The sequence below is a fragment of the Theobroma cacao genome, chromosome 6 (assembly GCF_000208745.1).
Source record: "Theobroma cacao cultivar B97-61/B2 chromosome 6, Criollo_cocoa_genome_V2, whole genome shotgun sequence".
NCBI classification, from domain to species: domain Eukaryota; kingdom Viridiplantae; phylum Streptophyta; class Magnoliopsida; order Malvales; family Malvaceae; genus Theobroma; species Theobroma cacao.
This window is the reverse complement of record NC_030855.1, coordinates 2,519,841-2,545,682: the sequence shown is the minus strand read 5'-3', so window position 1 is coordinate 2,545,682 and position 25,842 is coordinate 2,519,841. Positions and strand designations below refer to the sequence as shown.

The window sequence follows — 25,842 nt, the reverse complement described above, 5'->3', positions numbered from 1 at the left end:
GATCTTTCTAACAATTTGAAGATTTCAAGCTCAAAGTTGAACACATGTTGTAGCCTTGTGGCCAATTCCTAATCATTTTCTTCTGTTTTTAAGTGCAAGAACCACTTTCATCTTCACTGCACAAGTCATTCCTGCTATTCAGGTGGGATCCTTAAACCATGTTATTTTAGAAATGTCTGTGTGCATGTTCTCAGTAGGTGGAGTCCTCACCTTATACCTTAATAGCTGCTCAGTTATCAATTATCATACACAACCATCTAATATTTAGTATAATTAAATCAAAATTAATAACAACCACATTCAAAGAGGCATTCATCACAAGCTCATAACCTCATTCACCAGAAAACGAGAATCCCAATTCTCCCAAGTAATGCCCCCTCTTTCATGTTTTCCTATAATTGCATTCAATGGAGCTGCTCCCAACACATTAAAACAAAAAAATTTATTGATGGAACACAGTAAAACATAAATTGGTTGATTCTATAAACTACGTATAAAATAGTTACCATATATGGTTTCTATGAGATTTTTACAGGGAAAAATTGCTTTCCACATCCAAATTGAAAATCACTTCCCCTAAACTACATGAATTGGTTGATTCTATAAACAACAAATACAATAGTTACTACATATGGTTACTATGAGATTTTTACAGGGAAAAATTGCTTTCCACATCCTAAACACAATTTTTACAGACTGATAAATCTTGTATGATGCTGCTTTACACAAAATATCCTTATCCACACCTTAATTAATGGAGAGATGGAAACCTCTTGTATTATATTTCAAATGCTCAACGAATACGAGATATATTAGCGAATGGCTCAGGCTCCAGTTTTGCTGCCGAAATTGCCACTTCAGGAGTCCCAAACACATTCCAGAACTGCAGTCTCTCATCCCCTGCTGCAGTTGCCACAGTGCATCCATTTGGACTCTAGAAGGAAAATATGAAATTTGTCAGAGCACAAAAAAAAAAAGAAAGACAATTACGCATATAAAAGCAAAAGAATCAATATAAAACTAAAAAAAAAATCAATTCAATATAGTACCTCAGCCATGTAAAGTGCTCTCGATGTGTGGCCAAGGAGTTCTGCCATCTTTTTCATGGATGGATATTTCCATAAAATGAGCTGATTATCTGGAAAACCATGACTGCTAAGAAGTTCACGCTCATGCTTATTCCACAAAAGAGCACAGACCTCTGAACCAGTGTCAACTGAATTCAAGCAAGCACCTGTATGCGTGTTCCAAAATCTAATGCATTGATCACTTCTACTGCCTCCTGAGGCTAACAAATTTCTCTGAAATGGGCACCAAGCAAGGGCTTTCACCGCAGCTGTGTGGTCATCAAGCTTGTGTAGCCACTGTGTTCTGGAATTTGAAGAGGCCATGAATCTGTCCCAGATAAAAAGCAGATTGTCATTGCCTCCGCTAGCCAACTGTTGACCTGAGGAAGACCATTTCAGGCTACAAACCTCCAACTGATGTCCCATGTAGCATTCAACAGTGTGTTCTCGTACCCTAACATCATTGTTTATAACTCTAGCATCCATTCCTCCGGTTGTAAGAATGTGATTGTTCCAAGCTAATGCATTCACTCGTGTCCCATGACGATGACCACCTCTCAAAGTTCTTAGCTACACAATTAACAGAAAAGATCCCCAAAAAAAAAAAATTCAATAAAAACATGCTTAAAACATCACCAACAGAAAGAAAAACAATCAGAAAATTAAGACAAACCTGTCTCTTAACTTGACAATCCCACAGTTGAACATGAGAATTATTCAGGCCAATTGCAATGTGCTGCCCATCAGGCGCCCAGCTTACACTTGCAATAGGACCATCTTCAGAGTTAATAGTGACAAGTTCAGAGGCAGAACCATTTGAAGCATCCCACAGATATACTATGTCATTTAGGGCAATTGCAAGCACGTTGTTACATCCCCAATCAAGTAAATTCAAGGAAAAATCATCCAAAATTTCAGGGGCATCAAGTGTCCTCTCTGAAGTCTGCAAAATCAAATCCCAAAACAAACTATTAGACAAAACACATGTCTAAATTACATCTTCTTCAAATGTCAAAGACTAGGTGCTACCCCTAATCCCATCACTAAACCATTCAATTGTTAATTTTCTTCTTCATACATTATATTTTTCAAAAAAAGAAAATTACAATTTTCAATTTTTAACTATCTGCTTACATTTTTAAATTTTACATTTTCAAAAGGGCATACAAACAAACGATAGCTATATCTATTCAAACGTTTCAAATTGCCACAAGGATATGCACCAAAGTGTTTTAAAAATTAGTGAAAGGCTAGAAAAAAGAAGGACCTGACTGATGTACCGCCTTTTCTTGGCGGGTTGGGAACCCATTTCACTGCGGATCATATCACGACCCGACATGGGTCGCTTATTCTTGAATGCCAAGATTCTGGTCTGATTCATATTCAGGGCCTCAGCTAAACGCTTCTGGTAAGCTTCCGTACATGGAGAACGGATATTATCCGTTTTCTCTCTTATTTTTCTCCCTTGTGTCAGCATGTAATGAGCATAGTCAAAGTCCATCGCTGACCTATTTGGTATGAACCTATCAAGCTTATCAATTAAACATATAGAATTTTAATAAAAGAAACCCAAAAAAAAAAAAAACTAAAGAATTTAGAGGAATCAATGTATTTGCTTTCCTTACTTACATCATCCTGGGTATCTGTTCTTTGAAGAATAAGTTGTTGAAGAGCGTTCATTCTTGGTACAAGAATTTATAAGACCCTAAACCCAACAAAGCCAAGACAAAAGGGGAAAATCGAAAGAATTGAAATGGTCAATGTTAGGGAAATTCGCTACCTTCCCTCCGAACTGGATCGAGGATTGTTTCGCAACCCAATTCGCAGGAACGTAACGAAAAGAACACAGAAAAAGGATTTAAAATTCAAAGTAAAACCCCAGGTGGAGAAAGAAACATAAGATTATTTTTGCAAGAGATTCAAAGGATAGAGGATTTGGTAGCTCCGATTGCTTGAAGGGAAATGCAGAGCAAGAGAGAGCCGTTGGTATTTTCAGAGTGAGCCGTTGGGAGGTGGGAACGTTTAGATTTATAAGAGATCGGATTGGCGGCTTATAAAATGAGTTCATTTTTTGAATTGGCATGATGCATAAGGCCACGAGTGAAGCTAGCCAAATTAGTATATTAAAATTTATCAATAATAAAAATATTAATAATAGAAATATGAAATTAAATATAAAATTATAATTTATAAAATATAAATAGTTAAAATTGATATATAAGATTAATAGTTTCTTCCTATATAATCAGAATTATTTAAATACTATAGATTCAAGAGAATTTCATTTCAATTAAATATAAAACGTAAAGCATATAAAAAAAAATACTCAAGTTAGTTTTCTCTTATACAATCAAGATTAATAAAAAAATGATACATTGATGAAATTTTAAGTAAAAATGTAAAACTACAACTTATATTTTAGAACTATAAAATAATTTATTAATTTTTAAAGATTAAAATCATATAACATAAACTTTACATAACATAAAAAAGAACATGAGAAGTAGAAAGTAGGTACCACATATTATATAACAAAAAAGAAAAAAAAATATAGTTAATGGCTTGTAGAAATTTTAAAAAAATTGTAAAAACTTATAACATATGAACAAATTGAATAGAAATGAAATAAATAAATAAATAATAATATAAATTAAAAAAATTTAAAATTGGGTGAAATATGTGAAATCATTTTATTTATTTTTATTTATATTAATTATTAAATAAAAAAATTATTTTGAAAAGATCATTAATAGAATATATAAAATAATTAAAAATTTTATATGTTATAAAAATATTTTTAAAAGTTTTGGGGCCCATCACATAAGGAGGCTCCACCCCTGCATAAGGCGTTTCTGAGAATGACCCTCGTTATAATTTTAACTGTTTTTAGCCAAGAGAAAAAAAAATAAACAAAATTATCCTTAATGAAACCAGCCCATTCTCTCTCATTTGTTTGGGTTTGCTCCTCAACCCGAAACCTATTAACGGGTCAAGTATGTTTATATGGATCATAACTCCTCGGTTTCCATCGAGACACCGTATATATCTTCAGAAGCAATTCTGTCAAAAGCATTCCTCACCAGTTCAACTTTCGAGCATTTTCGCAGTGGTTGGAGCATTATGGAGTGGTTATTGCTCGCATAAAGGTAGTTCACATATTGAGCAGTGAGAGGAAGTTGACAGTACGTTGAGAAAGGTATAATAATTTTTCATAAAATTTTTATTTTATTTTGAATCATGTGGAGAAATGGTTATTCTTCGTGTTTAGGGTTTAGGTTTTTGAGCATAAACCTATACATATTGCTTGTTCATATTGATATTATTGTTGTTTGAAATTTTTGAATATAAACATGAAGGTGGTATTGTTAGTGTTGTTGGGGTGGAAAGGTGACTAGCAAAGCGTGACTGGTTTATATGTATGTGTTAAAGAAAATTGTGAGAAACGCCCTTTGTTAGGAATTGGGTTGAGGGTTTAGATATTGCGTGACTGAGGGCTTGCTTATGTGGTTGGTACCTTTTGCGTGAGTGGATTTTGGCATGGCGTCATTTAGGGATTGCGTGATTGCACAAAGGTTTAACTTTACGTGATTGGTTTCTAGGTTATTGCGTAAATATTGTTCAGGCATGGCGTCAGTTAGTGTGTGCGTGTTCGATTAGTTGTTCTTAGAATTACGTGACTTGTTTATAAATCATTGCGTGATTTAATGTTAGTAATTGCGTGACTAATTGATTAGGCATTGCGTGACTCTTGTTGTAGGAAATTGCACGAGTGTCATAATTGCATGAAATTTATCTGCATGGCATTGCATGATCGACATTGGGTTCATTCTGTATTATTTTGGGTGAATTGTAATACTTTAATGTGTTTATGTTGATTTACTTAATAATCCATGCTCTACACTTGGATTAATTATTCTGTTTTAGGTTTGTCTAAAATCAGTTAAGATTATTGTGAGGGTTTATTTTTTGAGTGGGCTTTTGTGGAGGGCTACTTCTAAGAAATTCCTCTAGTTTTTCTGTTAATCTACAATGATAGTATTAACTTGACTAAAATGAGAATGTTATCTATTTTATGTTACAGATGGCCAGCACAGGAACAGAGCAGGATAATGCAGAGTCCTTACTTTGTGTGCCGAGGCATTGGTGGGGGTTCGAAGCTGGCATTAACATCCACTATAAGTGGTCGCATCTGCACATGATACGTGAGATGCTGTGTCAAGTAAACGAGTTGGAAAACTTTAAGAGAACATGCTTTGGCCACATGATGCATGTCGAATCAGACAAGAGTTTATTCTGCACTAGTCTCGTGCACAACCTAATGCTGCGCAGAATCAACGAACTTGACACCATTGAGGGAGAGTTATGGTTTGCAATAGGGAAAACAAAGGCTTGGTTTTCTAAGAGGGAGTTCTATCTGGTGATAGGACTGAAGTTTTGTCCCCTACTGGCCCTTATTATCAATCGTACGAGGCCCTTCTTGGAGGAATTTACCTATGATATTGGGGAGTAGGGAAGGAAGTGAAGATCCAACAGGTTTTAGATACGTTCAAAGAAGGGCAGTTTCAGCAGGAGGGAGACGCGACCAAGATGGCCTTCATCTTGATCGCAACCAATGTTTATTCGGTCAAGACTACAGACGATTAGTGGTTCCATGGTTGTTGTCGTTAGTTGAGAACATTGACAAGTGGAATGCATTCCCATGAGGCACATATGTTTGGTGTCTGACCGTGGATTACTTGATGAGAGGTTTCGAACCTCCTGATATGGGCATAGCAGAGAAGAAGCGCTACCACCTCTATGGATTCATATGAGCGTTTCAGGTAGTTTGGCATACCCTAATGTTTATCATTATCATTATTCTTTTCGCATAAGAATTTATAAGGTGATTAAAAATGTTACACAATTGATGTGCAGTTTTGGTGTTGGAAGCAATACTTGAAATCAGAAGCTTGTTCGGAAGGCAGCGGCAGTCCATACAGGTTTGACCAAGAATGCTTAAATGGCAATGTGAAGAGAGGCCTACAGGCTTCCACGCCAATATTGCAAGTTTGGAGAGAGAGGGCAAAGTGAGTGAAGAAACCATATTTATTTTATTTTATTAAATTTTATTTTTATTGTCATAAGGTAGCGAGGGTTATACCTAATAGCAATATATGTTTTGGTGCAGTTGTGCACAGTGAGGACATTGGAGCCAACGGCAGAAGAGATGTTGATCGCATAGTGGGTGGACATTAAGGTCAATATCTTCGAAGGGCAGCAATACGTTCCATTATGGAAGTTGGAGGGTGGGCCAAAATTCTGTCCCCATCAAACAAGGAAAATTATAGATCGAAAAAGGAAAAGTCCAGTACGACGAGGCGTTAAGCAGAGACACACCACGGACGAGGAGGTTCATTCTTAGTTCGATGTTATTGAGGCACCTGATTCTTCTCCTACAGCTTTTCATGATGCTTCTGTTGCTGCTCATCATGTTGCTACTCCTTCTGCTTCTACTGCTACCCCTCATCCTACTTCAGGTGCTGCCCCTCATGTTGAGCCGTGCAATTGGTCGCTGCGTTCGCAAATGACTACAAGTACTAAACGAAAGCTACAAAAGATACATACACAATGAAAGAAAGACCTCTAGTCATTGCAGACGAATATGCAGATGTAGATGCATGCAATATAGTTGAAGATCCAGCAGTCAATGCAGTTGAAGATCTAGCGGGTGATGCAGTTGCAGATGCAATCAGTGCATGAGCATATCCAGCAGTTACTGCAAGGGTTGGAAGATCGGATTGTCGATCGAGTGATCGATCATTTTGAGGTATGAGCTTTTATGTTATTTATCACGTGAGTTATAACATGTACGATGTATACACTGTTCTAATGTGTTTGATTTTTTTGATTGTTTAGGGTCGATCGATGGGTGAAGAGAATGGTGTGCTCGTCGAAGAGGGCAGCAGTATTGGGGTTGAACTTGACAATGCAGGTGGCATAAATTAGTCAAGTGCATCGACTCAAAGCTCACCACTCGCTGGCCTAATCGAACATCATTCTACTTCCATTCCATCTCCAGTAGAGGCAGACCAACATTCTCAGCGTACACTTTCTCTCGAGGTTCCACCTATTCCGTCTGAGGTCGAAGAGGGACCTCATCTTGCAAGTAGTCAAACTACAACTTTCGCGCGTTCTGCTTCTGTCCCAACTGCAGCAGAGGCCCCCTCGCATGGTGAGATCACACCTTGTCCTGAGGCTCCACCTCAACCTGAGGCAGAAGATGCACATGTGAGCTTGGCCATCAAATACCTTCGAAGCCCATATGTTAACCCGCTATTAGTCCAGTGCAAAGCGAATGACGATTTGAAGGACAGATATGAGTCCTTCATGAAAAACGAGCAAGCCAGGTAAAATGAAAGCAGTAGACGATATTAAGGTTAATGGTTTTAGGGTATTTAGTACATAGACCTTTTGACATGGTTATTATTATAAAGAGAAAATTGTGAGAAATGACCATCGCAGTAAGGTTACTTAAAAAATGACCGTCACTATAATTTTAACTATATTATAAATATGTAGGGTTAACATTCTGGGCATTGAAGGGGATGAGGGCCCTGATTTTTTTCAGCAATTGAAGATGCCGACAGAGTTGATGGACAACCAACAGATTGATGCATGTATCAGCGTGTTGTGTAAGCGGGCGCGTGAGCACCATCCACAACACTACAAGCAAAGAATATGCATCGTTGACACCGCCTTTTATATAAGTATATTATATTTTACTGAGTTGTAATTATTGAAATGTATGGGCTGTGTATTAGTTAATTGCATCTAACTATTGTGCATAACATAATTGACAGCTTATTCTGCTAGCTCTAAGCAAAGAAATGAAGCTTTCCCCCACCGAGAAGACATTCAAGCCGAGTGAGGCAGTAATGTCAGACCATGTGCTTCAGTATGCAAGGGGTGGGAGTCCTCCATGGGGTTTGCCATGGCATGAGGTTGACTCAATTTTCGTACCGTGCTTTTTAGATGGCCACTAGGTGGTAGTGCACATCAACTTGCTAAAATGGACTATGATGTTAGTGGACTCATCGTACAATCGGACAGAAGCACTGAAGTTCGACTTGCGTGATAAGCAGATGAGTCCACTAACATCATTGTTTCCCATTATATGCCACTAGGTGGGGTACTTTGTTAGCTCGTGTCATCAAAAACAACCTTTGACGTGGATGAGGTATAGGTTAAATGCAAAGACCCCGATACAGCAAAATTCGCACACTTGCAGGGATTGGGTTATCGCCTCGTTGCAGTGGTCGATCGAGTCAGAGGATCAAACGTTGAAGGCAAATGCAATAGAGGGCATTTGAAAACAGTTTGCCTTTGAGATTTTTGCAAATAGCATTAGTTGTTAAATTTTTTAATTTGTTTATTCGTTTTCAATTTGTAAATAATATTATTCTGTATCATGTCCATATTATTCTTTGTTGTATCATTTACATATTATTCTTTGTATTCTTTTTTGTATCATTTAACAAGAAAGAAAAATGGCAATAAAAACAGTTCTGTATTCATTCATGTGATAAGCATACGGGTCCAATAAGAACAACATTGTTTTTTCCTTATTCATATGGTAAAGTCTATTAGTATTTTACACAATTTACATGACAGCGTTCATGCGTTTGCATATGCCAACCTCTCTTTACTTCTTTACTTTATAGCCCATATGATATGTTGAATTGCATTGCGTGACATAGGGTTGTAACCAGTTGCTATTGATCTGCGTGAATGGTCGAGATCGTGTCACCAGTTGCTATTGATTTGTGGGAGTATTTGATATGGAGTCACGTGAGTATTAAATTTGAATCACGTCAGTAGTTAATAGGGAATAGCGTGACTAATTGATTTGGAATCGCGTGAGTAGTAAATATGGATCGCGTGAACCGTTAAGATTTAGAATCGCGTAAGTAGTTGATATTGACTCGCGTGAGTAGTAAATATGGAGTGGCGTTACTAGTTATTATGGAAGCACGTGACTAGTTTTTGTGGAATCGCATGACTAGTTGATATTGACATGCCTGAATAATATATATGGAGTGCCGCTACTAGTTATTATGGAATGACGTGAGTATTTATTCTAAAATCGCGTCACTAGAAAAATGGAGTCGCGTGACTAGTTATACATAACAACAGCTCACACAATACATAAAATCAGTCATGCAATGCATAAAAACTACTAAACAAAAGCCTTAAACAAGAGGTGAATTGCACAAGTCATGCACCACCAATCTCGCAATACGTAATAATAAGTTAGTCAATGCCTAATATCCACTAATGTTATGCCAACATAACTAGTCACGTACTAGCCCAATGTCACGCAATACATAACAAAAAGTCATCATATACATACAAACCAGTCATGCAATGCATAAAATGTCACGACCTGGAACACCCATCGGGCCTATGACAACCGCCACGACGTCCCGATAGGCACTCATTACCCGAAATACCGATCGGAACTCCGCAAGGCTTAGCATTAGCTTTCGCATCTCCCCGGTGAGGGAAAGTTATTAAATCTCGCATTTCAAGAAATCATAAGTCATTTCCAAATCAAAACAATATAATATTATTTTTTAGCTCACAGGGGTATTTTCGTCATTTTTCTTCGAAAATACCAAAACCCGCCAAAAACATGGTGTGGGTGTGAAAAACACATGTTTCATAATTAAAGTGAATTTAGATGTCTAAAATAATTATTTGAAATGAAATTATAATTGTTTGAATAAAATAATAATATTTAATAAAATATTCTATTTTCTAAATAAAAAATAATAATATTTATAGAGAAATCCGTAATTTAATTTCTGTAGTGTAAAAGCTAAATATATTCATACGTACTTTAAAGTAGATAACTGAAATATGAAATTACTTTTACAGTGACACGTGGGCCCCCAACTAACCAATAAGGTGCGAGTCTGTGAACCTACAATTTTGTCGATGCAAGGCTAACTGAAGTCCTTGATGCAATCGGCTATCTACCAGCTATCCCGAGCCTAAAATGTGGGGAATTGAGGGTGGTGAGATTATAAAATTCTAGTGAGTAAACAGATACCATCTAAACCATTTAAAGTCGAGTAAATGGAGACAAGTAAGATATTCCATTCCAGTATGTTTTTCATAACATCAATAATCAATTTACTCAAATAATCAACTTGGCTTATGTATTTCACAAAACTTGGCTCTTGCCAAAATCATTCTCGAGGATGCTTTGGCCTAGGCATCTGACTGAGACCACCAATGCTGTTACAAGCCTTTACATCCGAAATTCTAGCCATGCCTTGGCGTTGGATGAGTCTCACTCTCACGTGGTGGTCCACGTGAAGTGCACTCAAATCTTTACCTCTAGAGAAACCCTATGTACAGCTCTCTAATCGAGGTAAGGTATGTTTGATTCTGTGCCCCCTCTCTTAGGCTAGTTCACAGAACCTCCATTGCAAGGATTATGAATCATTTTATCTACCACCTGATTTGTAAAATCCTTTTTTGCATGACATGGCAATTTATCGCAATCTAGCCTCTCAAGGCTGAATACATAGTATATATAATTTTGATACAAACACAGACTTTGCCATTCATGCTCACATATTGCTATAAGCCATATAATTTAAAACACAATTTATAACGCAAGCGGGCAGTCTCCAATTACTCTACTTTCAAAATCAGTATTCAATTTTCCAGAAAATTTCTAAAATCATTTTATAAAATCACAATTTTTCCTAAAATATAGCAATTTACCATTTAAACCCATTTTTTATAAAATCACACAATTGAATAAAACTACTCTAGATAATTAAGACGATAATAAGTTTACTCATAGATTTCAAAAGTTCAGATTTCGGGTGTACTCAGCTTAGTGATCCCCAAGTGTAATTTCTTTGCCTTTGTCGAAGGGCACACCACCTTGACACAGTATAAAATCAAAGAATTTACTACGTTGCCCTTACATTGAAATAACTAATTTAGATCACTAATGCATGGTATGAAATGCAAAAGGTCTAAATTTTACCTAAATACAGTATTGACCTATTTCGATCTTTTACCTGATAAATTGAAATACGCATCCAATTTAGCTCCAATTGATCCCATTTCTTTTTCTAATGCTTCAAATCACCAATGTCCAGCCAAATAACCCAAAAATCAGCAAAGCCACATTCATATTCCTTCTTCGAAAAATTCGGTCAAAATGGTGCATCATTGTCATAATTTTTTCTACTTGATTTTCTTTCCATAATTCATTAATTTCCATATCAAAAACCATGATTTCATAATCAAATAACCTAAAATAACATCACATTCTTCCTCACCATTGACTTGAAAATTCAGCTAAGGCTAGGTAATGGGAAAAATGAATGTTTTTCTACATATTTTGTTTACTAACATACTAAACTAACACTAAACACTAACATATATCAAAATCAAATCAATCCAATAATTTTCTCTCTCCAAACCCATATGACCAGCCATGAAATCACCATGAAATCATGCAATTTAATCATGGAAAATAAGGAGAAATGCTTGGGAATAAGAAAACTCAAGCTTAATAGAAAAAATCTTACCGTTTTCACTTAATTTCCTTGAAAATTCACACTTTTTCTTTGATTTTCTCTCTCTAGGGTTTGGTTTTTTTTTTCTCTCTCTTCTTGCTGGTTTGGCCGACCATGGGGTGGAAGATGGGATGGTTTTTGTGCCTTTTAAAAAGGAAAAATAATAAATTAATTAAGACATGACACGTGTCATCATGTCATTGGCCCTTTTTTTAATTTTGACTTTTCATTTTAATTTTTCACCACACCTTTATTCCATCTTTGGCCATTCCCACCATAATTAAATTCCACAAATTTGACAAATGTTGGTGGTGCAAAATTACCATTTTGGCCCCGGTATGACAAAATTACCATTTTACCCCTATACTCTAAATTATACCGAAATTAAAAATTTTCACTTCTAAACCTCAAATCATACTCCAATACTCAAATCATACTCCAATAAGTCAAATGGGGCCCTAAAAATCTTTTCTAAAATTCTCATTTTGTCCTCAAGTGGCAAATGACCATTTTGCCTCTAGATAGTGAAAATTTCGATTTGACTCCAAATTAATCCTCGAACTCCAAATCACCATTTTAAATCATTCTTAGACTGTGAAACTCTTAGTTTCACCTTAAAATTTCTATTTGAACCAGTTCGAGGCTTAATCAACTTAATAGTACAATTAGGGGTAATATCGTCTTTTAACAATTTTTTGAACTTCCTAAATATGCAAACATTCTATTGAGCATGTAAATGACGTCGTAATTATTTTATAGAATAGGATTTGACATAAAAACTAGTGAACAACAAGCCTCAAACTCAGTAGTGTTTGGTACTTTACAATGCACTGTAATTATAGGTAATGTAAATTGCAAGCAATGTCATTGTAGGGAAAATAACATTACAGTATTTGGTATACAAATAATACAATGAGACGTGGTGTTACCACTTATTATGGAATCACGTGACTAGATGATATGGGATCGCGTGACTAGTTGATCTTGAATCGCGTGACTCACTTATTGTGTGTCATGTTCTTCGAAGCAAGGGTAAGCCAATTATCATGGACAATATCAAACCATAACCCAACCTTAATCACCATCATAACAAAATATCGAGTTAAACACCCTAAACCCTCGACCAGAAGTTACCCTAAACACATGAAAGTTAAAGCACATGATGAGCGAATTTTAAGAAAATAAAATATCACAAATTCTGAGAAATAGAAACTACAGTATCCATAATCCAATTAACCCACAACTCTAAAAATATGAATGTTAATATGATATGGTTAACTCAGCTAGAACCAATGAAAACTGACTTCCTTTTTCTATGAGGTTAATATCAGAGAAACTAATCTAAGTTATGTTTCTTTCGACCGCGCTTCTGCTATCCAAACAGCTGTATCTATTATTTGCATTAGAAGATTCTCAAAATTCTGTATCCTCAATTCCAATGTCTACATTCTAGTAGTTTGGTTACTGAGTTTCTTATCAATCCTCACAAGCATATTATACATCACATCATTGGAAACAGAATCTGGAATAACTCTAGATGGTCGACTGGATGGAGTATCATGTGTCGGATGACTAGATGGCTGCCTTTGACAGAGTTCAATGCCTTTGATAGAGAGCTTACGAGGCCTGCCATTGGTCCAATCAACTAGATACCTATTGCTCCATATCCCTTTTGTCTTAACTAGAGCTGATATGATGTTCCCGTATGGAAGGGTCGTCTCTTCCCCTATGGCAACTTCTTTCATTCTGATGATCATATATTCTGCAATATTCAGGCCAAACTGGATCCCAATTGATTCAATCATCCACAGATCCTCAGCGCTAACATGTCTTAAACGACTGATCCTTCCTTGTACTGTGGACACAAGAAAATTATGTATCAACCCACAAGGTGCAGATTCCAAATGACGAGCAGAACAGGAATTTGTCCTATATGGTTCTGTTCTGCCTATCAAGTGCACCCACATGGGGGACGAGTTATAAAATGGGGGACATCTGTTTTGTCCCTCTTTGTACTCCGTTTTCAGGAGCTTCCCAAAATCAAATGCAGTCACTGTAAACTCTATTCCTTCCAAATACACATTCAAAACACGTGGGTTAAAATCACGCCACTTTTGAAATTCATTTTCACTTTAGCGTATGTTGGAGTAAAATTCCCTAACAAAAGTCAGGCTATAATCAATATATGGAAAGATACTTAGACCCTCAAGTTTACCCATGTCAAAAAACGTAAATAAGTCACCCTCAAGGTATATGTCTTAATTCATGCTTTCCCAATCTACCATTTTCCCACGCGATATGATGGCATTCTTTATTACCCTATACCTAGCAGCATGTGTGTTGTCCCTAAACCGTGAAGACGAAGACAGATCATTACCTGGTTCAATTGAAAAACCAATTGATGTAGCAGGCAGTTGAAGAGATAGTTTCCATTTTTTCTTTGATCGTAGCGTTGAGTATTCATCATCACCCAGAATGTGGTCGCCATTGTGATCGACATTGGCCTTACTCGAAGATGCGGCTATTGCTTAAGACAGTGCAAGACGGTTCAACTTCAGTGGTTGAACTTACAACTAGAGAAAAGTTATAGAGATTTTTGGGTTATTAGAGGTTAGGGTCTAGGGTATTAAGGCTACCAGGAGATAAAACAACATCGGTTTCAATATGACTGTAATAAAAGAGGTATAAGTTGAAATGTAGAGATGTCTTTTAAACAAAAAGGGATCTTAATGAAAATGTTGTGGCCTTAAAGAAGAGACACTTGGAAGCCTATATAAAGGGCTTGTTGCCAACCATTTTGAAACACCAAAAAAATTCCAAGGCAAAATAAGAGCAAGAGCAAGAAAAGTGTTACTAGCATTATTCCCCTTTTACATATCGAGTGGTGGGGGAGAAATAAGTCTTAAAGATAGTGTTAATTGAAAGGCTCACCTTGAAGTCAATTTTGCCAGTTCTTGAATTCCAGTTAAACCCAATTTGCACCAACAAATGAGTCCTAAAACAAACACCAAATGGTGACTCATAACAGTGGTGAAGGCGACTCTGCTGGTGCGGAAACATCGTCAGTGTCGGTAGTGAGTTCGTTTTGGCAAAATTTCACCCATCCATCTCACACTGAGAAATTCAAGGCCAATTTAGCCAATCGCAAGGTAATGCTCGGACGTATAATTGACTTTGATTATTTAAAGTCTATTGATTTCCCATACCTTGCGAACTTTTAAAATCTAGGGTGAACACATTATTTACAATTGAGTAGGAAATACTATGATAATTTGGTTCGTATTTTTTACTTCAATGCAACACAAAAATATACTGAGTCGAAAATAGCTCTGGTAGTTCACCATGATGATTCGTTTCTCACCCACATCATGGGACAACGGATCCTTGTTATGCTTGAGCTGATAGAACGAGTCCTTCACCTTACTTCCCTCCAAGAAGATCTACGCTATGTCAATGGCTATGGCAACCTTGGGTCGGCGTTTATCTACCCTCCACCAAATGAGAGTGGCAGTGCTAATTGGACAAGGCCATGTTTCTTTGATCAAGTCTTGCACCTCATTATCGCTCACACTATCAGTCCTTACCGCTCGAAGTACTTGAATGTCACCACAGAGGGGCTTTGGTTCTTACATAACATCAAATTAAACCGTTGTATCGACCTAGCTAAATTCATCATGGATGACATGATCTAGACCATTCAAGGTGGCATTAAAAGGCTACTTTATGGCATGGTGATCAGTGAGATCATAAACTACTTCAAAGTTGACACCCATTGTGATCCACCCAAAAACCATGCTTTGTTCGATAATATCGATAAGGATAGTATTAAACAAGTAGGTTTTGACTTCATAAACAACATTTGGGTTAGGAAGGGGACAATAGAGAACCCAAAATTTGATGAGGATGGGAATGAGGGTCAGCCGAATGTGTATCCTACGAGTCCGTCAACTGATCGATCTAGTGCACCTATTTCCACCACATTCGATGTTGAGCAAGCTTTCACTAGACTCCTCTCATTTATAGAAATAATGGACTCTAAGTTGAATGCCCTAATGGAATTGTAGGAGGTGCAAAATCGTCAGATGTTGCGCGCCAACAATAATTGGAGGATCTATTTCGCTCTCAATTTCCACCACCATCATGAGTTTTCACTACATTCTCTATTACTCAGTGTTTGGAATGTTCAATACGATGTCTACCTCTGCATAAGATTGTGCATGTATTTAACTTAAAGATATATGTATGGAATGACTTTAATGTTTTTTGATGTATTGGGTACTTTGGACTATTGCTGCTTGGCAAGCTTTTATTTGAGTTTGTTTCACTTGAATGATTATCATTTGTTTATCTTTTTCCCTTCATGTGATGGTTTAGCTAGCTTAAAGCAAAATAGGAAAGATGTTATTCTTATACATATTTTTTTATGTGAAAAAATGAAGCATGAGGCGAAAATCAATCAGTGCAAATATTATTAAATATTTTGTGCTTCAATTTAATTGTTTACAAAGATAAACAAATTATGAATGAGTACAACGTGTTTGCTTCACAAACAATATCATCTGAAGAGCCATATACACTCTATGTTTTATTGCTGGCTGGCTGCTTTCAAGTTCAAATAGTATTATTCAATGCAAATGTCAATGGCCATCTCAAAACAATCCTTAACTACTAACGTCTGAAGGGCCACTATATTCAGGTACGAAACCTATAATGTTCTCATAGTTTGTAGTCCGCATTGGACAGCAGTTTCACGTGTGCCCGGGTTATTTGCAAATTACACATGCCTTGGCTAATCGTCGTCGTCTAGCCGTCAGCTGAATAAATGATGTTTCCCCGTTTGTCGATGGACCATCAAATGGATTCTGACAATTTTGTCTATTATGACCATAGCTCTTACATTGTGAACATCTACGTCGTCGACTGCCTTCCCCAACTGATGGAATCTTTTTCTTCTTAAATCTTTCGGCTTAACTTCGCCTAGTTGGTGGCAAAACGACAACTTGTTGAATGTCATGGGGGATGTCCCACTCACTGGGATGCCCAACCGGGCGAATAGGAACTGCATATCCCTCCACCCAAGATCGAGTCTTGTAATAGTCCGAGCAGAATTCAATGACTGCTCGTTCGCACTTACTGCCAAGGCAATGAAATCACAGTTGTCGAACAATGTAAAAATTCAATTCATCATGCACAAAATAACAAAACACGAAAACTCATACTTTATTGCTGCCATGGCATGCGTGCATGAGAGTAGATCCGTCTGGAACTTACCGCATGAACACGTCTTGGTCGAGAGGTTGACCACTGTGTCCTTAGTCCCGCCTATAACTTGAAACTCCACCTAATCGATTGGTTGTATGGAAAAGTGACATGTTTCATTGAACCGTGTGTTCAACAGATCGGTAGCCCAAGGGCTGAGGGGCGTGGTCAAATTCGATGCCTCATTCTGCCGGTCATGAAACCAACATTGAAACATGCCTCTGATGCACTTGATCAAACCGTTATTGGTAATTTTCTTGCATGCCTCAAGTAGGAGTTAATACATTCCGCAATGTTGGATGTCATTAGCTTGTATCACCTTACTGGTGACCATGCACGTGCCCATTTCTCATGGCCTAATCTCATAAGGCTGTCATAAGCAGGTTCACAAAGTTGTTTCAGCTTATTCATATGTCTGTTAAAATCGGCGACCCTATAGCAGTTTAAGGCCAAAGTGAAAATCGCGGCAACATCTTAGTGCTTCAACCTGTTTTTAAGGTTTTTCCCTAAGTGGTAATTGCATAGACCGTGATGAGCATCCTTGTACACTTTCTCAATCGCATTCTTAATGCCAAGATGCTGATCAGAAATGAACATTGCATTTTCAAGACATCCAATCGCACGACGAAATTGGTTAAGAAACCACGACCAAGACTCTTCGTCTTCCACGTGGTAAATGCCAAATGCAACTGGATATATCTGCTCGTTCGCATCTTTGCATACCACAACAAACAGAATACCCTTGAATTTGCCTTTCAGATGTGTTGCATCGATAGCAACTACAGGCCGCATTACAGCACTGAACCCCCAAATACATGATCCGAATGCCCAAAAACAATATTTGAATCGTTGTTCCCCATCCGTAGCGACAATTGTGACGGTACCGAGATTTTCACATTCCAACATATGAAAATACGAGGGGAAGAGTTGGAATGACTATTTTGGGGGATCGAACACAATACTCTCCGCATACTCCTTCGCTTGCCAGGCCTTACAATATAAGAATTACAATCCCACTTACGATTCATCTCTCCCATTATATCCTTTGGTCTCAATGGGGTTACATAATTTCTTTGCACCTTGGCAGAGATAAGCTCACCAATTAACCTCATGCTCACAATTTGGTACCCACATTGCAAACCATCAACAGTACATGTATGTACTTTCTGGAACGTCCGAACTTGCTAATATTCTCCCTCAGGCAACTTCATTGGACACAAAGTAAACTTGCATGCCTTCTCCTTACAACTAACCTCAAAACGAGCGTGACATGACTTTTTAACTCTAACTTCAAAATACTCTTTTAGTACCAACATGCTCAAAGCTCGTTTCAATTTCTCCTTCGATGGAAACACTTTTCCCCAATATAAGTGGTCATCAATTGATCCGAATTCCTCACTCGCAACTATTTGGAAGGATATCATATCTACCCCGGGAATAATCCATTAACGACAAACCCCTGTATTACCCTCTCTTGATCATTGTCTTCAGGCGAACGAATGCCATTCTCAAGTGCGAAGGCATTGTCGTAAATAAGGTCGGCACCCTCAACATCTTCTAATTCAACAGTTGTGGTATGACCTGTACCGCCATCGGCGTGATTGTAATCACGAATGTCGGTGTGCTCAACCCTGTCATCCTCTGAACAATCATCATGTCTTCCAACGTAATCATCTTCACAATCATCATGCAACTCATCGTTCCACTCCGTCGTGTCGTCCTCTTCAACATCATCTTCAATCGATCAAATGCATCATCATCACTCACAACCATCACAGTGTCCTTTGCGAATGACGATGGACCCACTGCATTTTCAATCGACCGTTGCATTTGTTGCAAAGTACTAAATATTTCATTCGATCCACTTTTCGATCGAAATTGTGCACACATCATTTGCAGACACCTCATGTGTGTGCTGGGCTGCTCAAACACATGAGGAAAAATTCAAACGTGATTGCCATGGTTGTTCTATACTGTGTTCATCTGGAATATCATTTGCATTTCGTGCCTTAGCTGTCACATACACAACAACTACCCTTTCATCTCGCAAAATACTTGCTACATCTTCATCATCCCTAATAACTGCGCGCGAAACCCTTGTGGCATGACTGAGCGATGCATGTAGCTTGATTTCATTATTATGTTAGTTGACCCCAATAACCTCTTCAACTAGCTTCACTAGGCTCGAAAATGACAAATCACTCCCAACAACCCTCACTCGTTTCTCATCACCCTTGTAAGTGTCATCAATCCAATGACCACCATATGTAATCATAAGTTTCACATTTGGCAGGCCGCTGAAATTTAACAGAAAATAAGTATCACAATCAGTTAATTTAACAAAAATTGTACCTCAAACTCGGTAGCGTTTGGTACTTTACAATGCAATGTAATTACAGGTAATGTAACTTGCAAGCAATATGATTGTAGGAAAAATAACATTACAGTGTTTGGTATACAAACAATATAATGATTAAAATGCATGGAAGATAATATTGCAGCGTTTGGTTTACAAGTACTTTATTGGGAATGTAATTTTAATTTTTAAAATTTTCCATATTTATTAAAATACAAGTTTAATATACTTGAATTTTTTATTGTTATTTTTTTTTATAATATCATGTCTTAAATATCTTTTGAATGTCATATATTTTATTTTCATTTTTTATTATAATATTATATTTTTTATTTTTATTTTTTAATATAATTTTTAATATTATATATTTTATTTTAATTTCGTTTACCCTACATTATATAAATTTTAATTTCTTTTATTTTATTTTGATTTTGATTTTTTATATTATTTTTTTTATTTTAATGTTTTTTATTTTAATTATAATATTATAAAATATTTTTAACAAAGTAATAAAGTTAAAGGGTAAACATGTCTTTAAAAATATTGCAGAGTGCAATGTAATGTGATTACATTGCAGGTGAATTGCACAAGTCACGCAACACCACCCTTGCAATACCTAATAGTAAGTCACTCAATGCGTAATATCCACTCACATTATGCCAACATAACCAGTCCCATAGTGCTAACATGTCACACAATACATAACAACAGGTCACGCAATATATAAAAACCAGTCACGCAATGCAATGACTACAAACTAGTGAACAAAAGCCTCGAAACAAAAGATCAACTGCACAAGTCAGTCACGCACCGACATTCTCGCTATACCTAATAATAAGTCACTTGATGCCTAATATCCACTCACGTTATGCCAACATAACCAGTCCCATAATGGCCCAATGTCACGCAATACATAACAACAGGTCACGCAAGGCAAAGCCTACAAACTAGTGAACAAAAGCCTTAAAACAAAAGATAAATTGTACAAGTCAATCACGCACAAGCAATCTTGCAATACCTAGTAATAAGTCACTCCATGCCTAATATCCACTCACGTCATGCCAACATAACCATTCACATACTGCCCGAACGTCATGCAATACATAACAACATGTCACCATACACATACAAACCACTCATGCAATGTCTCAACAGAAAATACGCAATTGCACAATTCACGCAGCGCCTATAACCCAGTCTCCCAATACCTAATAATAGGTCACACAATGCCTAACATCCATCCACGAAGTTATTCAACATAATAAAACTTAAACGAAGAAAATAACTCAAGAAAATATGTGCTCAGTGAAAATAAAAATTTCTACAAATTTTATTAAAAATTTCAAATAAAGATCCCCCCGAAAATACGAGGAGATAATACAAAAAAAAAAAGAAATGAATCGTAGTTCATTTCTTGCTAAGTTCATCTAGTTTGAACTCTATTTTCGCGAGGATCTTTTCGTTGCTCAAGATGACAGCCTTTAGGTCAAAGGTCCTTTGCATCAAGTTGTCGATGAGGACGCGCACCTCCTGCTGGAATATCTCCAGCTGGTCCCTCAAAGGCACCTCCTCCTCTTAAGAGGTTGCTTCTTCCTCGTTCTCTACTCTTGGATCTTTGGAGGCCATTTTTCAATTATCTGAGATGGATTAAGATAATTGAATTTGATTCAAATGGTTAATGGTTCCCTTTATTTATAGGCATGATTTATGACTCTTCGTTTTCTACACCCATAAAGGGGCTGAATTGGTTATTAAGTACCTGTTCAGCCTGGTGTTTTATCTTATTTACTTCTTAAAAGCAAAAGCCAGGCCAAACAACATTTTTCAAGAAACTCAATTCTTAATAAAAAGCAGCTTAAAGGTTTTCTCTCTTTTTCACTAATCAAAAGGATTTTAATGTTACATACATCGTTTCCTCGTTTCTCTTCTTTTTTCAAAATTTAAGCATCATGGTCCGATTGCTTGGTAGATAAACCAAAATCTAATACTATTGCTACCATACAACTATGAAAATTGTTCTGTTTCTTTATTGATTTCTTTGATTTTAACATCTGAAATTATATATAAACTTCAAGCATTACATTATAGCTTATTAGGTGATTGAAGATGACACTCAATATCCTTTATGGTAATTTTAACCGAAATTACAGATTATATAATTTATTTTGTTAAACAGTTTACCAAAGAGCTTTAGCATATTTCTCTTCTAATTTTACAGAATTTGTTATTAAAGGGGCTGAGTCAATAGATAATCACCTGAGGCATTAGGTAGACAAAGTCACGCAATGCTCAACAAATATTCAGTCACGTAATGCCTACAAACAAGTCACGCAATTCTCAACAAATGTTCAATCACGTAATATTCAGGCACATAATGATAAATAAACAGGTTACGATTCCTAATATCAATGCCTAACAAATATTCACGCATCGTCTGTAAACTGATTGATTTCGCTACTCCCAGCCAGATTTAAGTTTCCAAACTCATATAATTTACCCATCAACTTTTATATTCTATGAATAACCCTAAATAAACCTAATAACCCATAACAAATACCTTGATGTCATCTCTGCACTTTGGGATTGTCAGAAAGTTCACTGCTAATATAGACCTTGATGGCGTTGGAGAGCTAGATGGCGAGATATATACCCCGATGCTGTTGGAGAGCTAGGCGGAGGGATAGGTAAATCGAGATTTAATTTTAAAAATTTTAACTGAATAGCGGGAGAGAAGAAAGAAAGAAACCGAGACGCGCCTTCATTTGGATTAGTTGGTTTAAAGGGTATTTTTATCAAGTCTTGCCAAAAATTGTCTACAAACAGTTAAAATTATAGTGATAGTCATTTTTTAAGTGACCTTACTACGAAGGTCATTTCTCACAATTTTCTCTTATAAAATTTTGCAGCGAAATTTACAAATAAGGACTATCTTGGGTGAAAATTTAAAATAAGGACTACTTTTTACATAATTAATAAATAATACATATATAAATGATTTACTTGGTATAATAAATTACATAGTTCGTGTATATATCCTAAACATTAAATTTTTTTAATAGAAAAAATAAAATAATTTATATAGGCATGCGAAGTTTGGTAGAGGAAAAATGATGCATTTGATTCAATATAAAATAATCGTTAAAGATAAATGATATTTTTAAAAAAAATTTGTAATTCATAATCTAGTAGGTGTTATATAAGATCAATTTAATTCTTCTACTATTAATTTTATTTTTTTATTTCATTACTATTTATAAATTTTTATTTTTGAAAAATGTAGAATTTTTATTTATTATGTTGTAAGATACAATATATTTACATCCTAGTTTTTTTTTCAATTTTTTTTTTGCGTAATACTTTAAAAAGTCCTTAAATTATTGATAAAAATTCAAACAAGTTTTTATTTTTTCTATTTTATTCAATCAAGATTTTGTACTTTTGTTTTGCATCAAATAAATTCTTGTAATTGGTGGTTACTAATTGTTGTTAATCAAAATGTCACTTATCATTTTATATCGCCCGACATTAACANTGAGAAAGTTGTCTGCCAATATAGACCTCGATGGCGTTGGAGAGCTAGACGGCCAGATATATACCCCGATGCCGTTGGAAAGATGGGCGGAGGGATAGCTAAATCTAAATCAAGATTTAATTTTGGAATTTTTAGCTGAATGGTGGGAGAGCAGAAAGAAAGAAACCGAAACGCACCTTCATTTGGATTATTTGGTTTAAAGGGTATTCTTGTCAAGCTCTACCAAAAATTGTCTACAAACAGTTAAAATTATAGTGACGGTCATTTTTTAAGTGATCTTACTACGAAGGTCATTTCTTACAATTTTCTCTTATAAAATTTTGTAGCGAAATTTACAAATAAGGACTATCTTGGGTGAAAATTTAAAATAAGGACTACTTTTTACATAATTAATAAATAATACATATATAAATGATTTACTTGGTATAATAAATTAAATAGTTTGTGTATATATCCTAAATATTAAATTTTTTTAATAGAAAAAATAAAATAATTTATATAGGCATGCGAAGTTTGGTAGAGGAAAAATGATGCATTTGATTCAATATAAAATAATCATTAAAGATAAATGATATTTTTTAAAAAAAAATTGTAATTCATAATCTAGTAGGTGTTATATAAGATCAATTTAATTTTTCTACTATTAATTTTTTTTATTTCATTACTATTTATAAATTTTTATTTTGAAAAATGTGGAATTTTTACTTGTTATGTTGTAAGATACAATATATTTACATCCTAGTTTTTTTTTCAATTTTTTGGCATAATACTTTAAAAAGTTCTTAAATTATTCACGAAAATTCAAACAAGTTTTTATTTTTTCTATTTTATTCAATCAAGATTTTATACTTTCATTTTGAATCAAATAAATTCTTATAATTTGTGGTTACTAACTGTTGTTAATCAAAATGTCATTTGTCATTTTATATCACGTGACATGTTGATATATTATAATTGATGATGATGTAGTATGTTGATATATTATAATTGATGATGATGTGATATGTTGATATAATATAATAATATAATTGTATAATATTTTTTACTCTCCACCTTAATGCAATGTCGGCATGAAATTGATGAGTGGAATTTTAGCTAATGACAGTAGTCAATTTTTAGTTATAAAAGTTTATTTGATCTAAAATAAAAGTAAACGATTAGATTGAAAGTAATAAAAAATATGAATTTATTTAATATTTTTTAAAATAATAAAAGAGTTTTTGAAATACTTACCTTAAAAAATTCTATGGCATAAATTTCAAGTATTACATTCATTGGGTTTTATTTTAACACTTAAATTTGACATTGAAAGTTTCATATTATTAGCATTCTTTCTTCTCGTAAACTAGCCTTGAAAAAGACCCTAATCATTTCATCTTTATGTCTTCTCTAATTATCTTCTTCTTGTATAATCTATACTACATATAAACGGAAGTTCTAACAGAACTTCTACACCTAGCCATGTGGAGCTTTCTGGAGGAATTATGAAACTTGAACAAGGCTTCTAATAAAACTCTCAAATTTTGCTACGTGAACCCTAGAAGAGGGGAGTTGTGATGGGCCATGTGCAATGTACGAGTTTACCTCTAATTAAGATCTAAACAAAAGTTTTAATTTTCATTTTTAATTTCACTTTTTGGATAAAAAAAATCAAAATTAACTTTTCAAGAAAGAGATACGTATACTTATTATTGATTTAAATATTCAAAATAGGTTGCAAGTATTACTCTCCATGGTATAAATATCTAGACAACCACTTTACAATTAATTTCTAAACCTAATCTTTGAACTCTTCATTTCAACTAAATGGATTATTTTCCAAACCATTACTACCCATGTGAATTTATATTTTTGCACATATTTATTTAATTGTTAAAACAACTTATATCCAATTATAAATTAAATTTAATATATATAATTAAAGACAAGAATCAAATTAAAAATATTTACCATATATACATAATTCTGAAAATTTTAAGGAGCATATTAGTATATTCATCAATTAGTGGTTTTTAAGTAAAAGTTTATATGTGCGTATTGGCTGTATGGTTGCTTAATCAAGCCAAGAATTGTTTAAGTTTTGGTTGAAAGCGGCTGGAAGGAATGATTGGAATTTAATCATCCTTTTCTTTATACCGCGGAGTGCCATTCCTTGAGCGGGTCGAGGCTGTTGGTGCCTGTAACAGTTTGATTTGTTCATATATTAATCATCCTTTTCCCTGTACCAAGATTATGCTTTATAACCCTGCTCTTAGAGTGTATAAGATCATCCCTGAATCCACTCTTCTCGTCCAGAAAGTGGACGTCTGTATCATATGACGGTGGCGTTGGGTTATGATTCTGTAAATAATGATTATAAGGTAGTTAGGGTAGTTTCTTTGTATTCCCATATGGAAGGGAAATTTGGTTCTGGCATGCAAGCTCAAGTGCACACATTAGGAATGAATTCTTGGAGAGAAGTGGCAATGTCACAGGGTGTTAACTTTGGGGCTATTCATTGGTTGGGAATGGTTGAGAAGAACAGAAACGCAATGCAAGTAGAACTAGTTAGTTTTGATGTCAGCACCGAGGCGTTCAAGTTGTTTCCACTGCCAGATTTTGCTCCAAGAGAAATATGGCCTATGTGGATTGATGTCTATAAGAATTCGCATTGTGTGGTTAAGCCTGGGGAAGGGGCATTTTATGAGATATGGGTGATGGAGGAATATGGTGTTCAAGAGTCATGGACTAGACTACATGCTATTCAACTCTCTTTTAAGTCACCCGCTGTGGTTTTCGGGAATGGGGGTGAATGGGAAGTTTGTTTTGGGAAATCTTACAGGGCCAACTGTGTATGATCCTAATAATGAAGAAATTAAGAATGTTGAATTCGATCATCCAGAGGTAAGCTGGTTCACTATTGTCACTTACATAGAAAGTATGGTCTCTCTCTAGGAAGGAAAAGATAGTGATGATTATGGTAGCTACAACTCCAAAAACTTTTGATGTCGTTTTCTTCGTGTGATTTATTAGTCACTTCTCTGTTAACTTCAGCATTCGGGTTGA

The 25,842-nt window shown here is 35.5% G+C and overlaps 2 protein-coding genes across 3 annotated transcripts; one reads left to right on the top strand and one right to left on the bottom strand.

The window, feature by feature from the left end:
- On the bottom strand, nt 472–3,044 carry LOC18595311 (cell division cycle 20.1, cofactor of APC complex). Of its 2 annotated transcripts, none has more exons than XM_018122968.1 (5): nt 2,697–3,044; nt 2,335–2,598; nt 1,741–2,010; nt 1,050–1,637; nt 472–934 (listed from the first exon to the last, which is right to left on the bottom strand). In XM_018122968.1, exons 1-5 carry the CDS (start codon nt 2,745–2,747, stop codon nt 794–796), a joined length of 1,314 nt encoding a protein of 437 aa, XP_017978457.1. In that variant the 5' UTR covers nt 2,748–3,044; the 3' UTR covers nt 472–793. The 2 variants fall into 2 exon arrangements, with proteins under 2 accessions (XP_017978457.1, XP_017978458.1); XM_018122969.1 differs by having other exon boundaries at nt 2,335–2,575; nt 2,697–2,742.
- LOC18595310 (F-box/kelch-repeat protein At3g06240) lies at nt 25,113–25,634 on the top strand. Its single transcript, XM_007023200.2, has one exon. It carries the CDS (start codon nt 25,113–25,115, stop codon nt 25,632–25,634), a length of 522 nt encoding a protein of 173 aa, XP_007023262.2.

Excerpts from the sequence above, each read along its gene's own strand:
- LOC18595311 (XM_018122968.1), bottom strand. The coding sequence starts at position 2,747 with ATGAACGCTCTTCAACAACTTATTCTTCAAAGAACAGATACCCAGGAT. Across the intron at positions 1,638-1,740 it reads ATTGTCAAGTTAAGAGACAG|CTAAGAACTTTGAGAGGTGG; the intron begins GTTTGTCTTAAT and ends TTAATTGTGTAG. Across the intron at positions 935-1,049 it reads GAGCACTTTACATGGCTGAG|AGTCCAAATGGATGCACTGT; the intron begins GTACTATATTGA and ends TTTTCCTTCTAG.
- LOC18595310 (XM_007023200.2), top strand. The coding sequence starts at position 25,113 with ATGACGGTGGCGTTGGGTTATGATTCTGTAAATAATGATTATAAGGTA.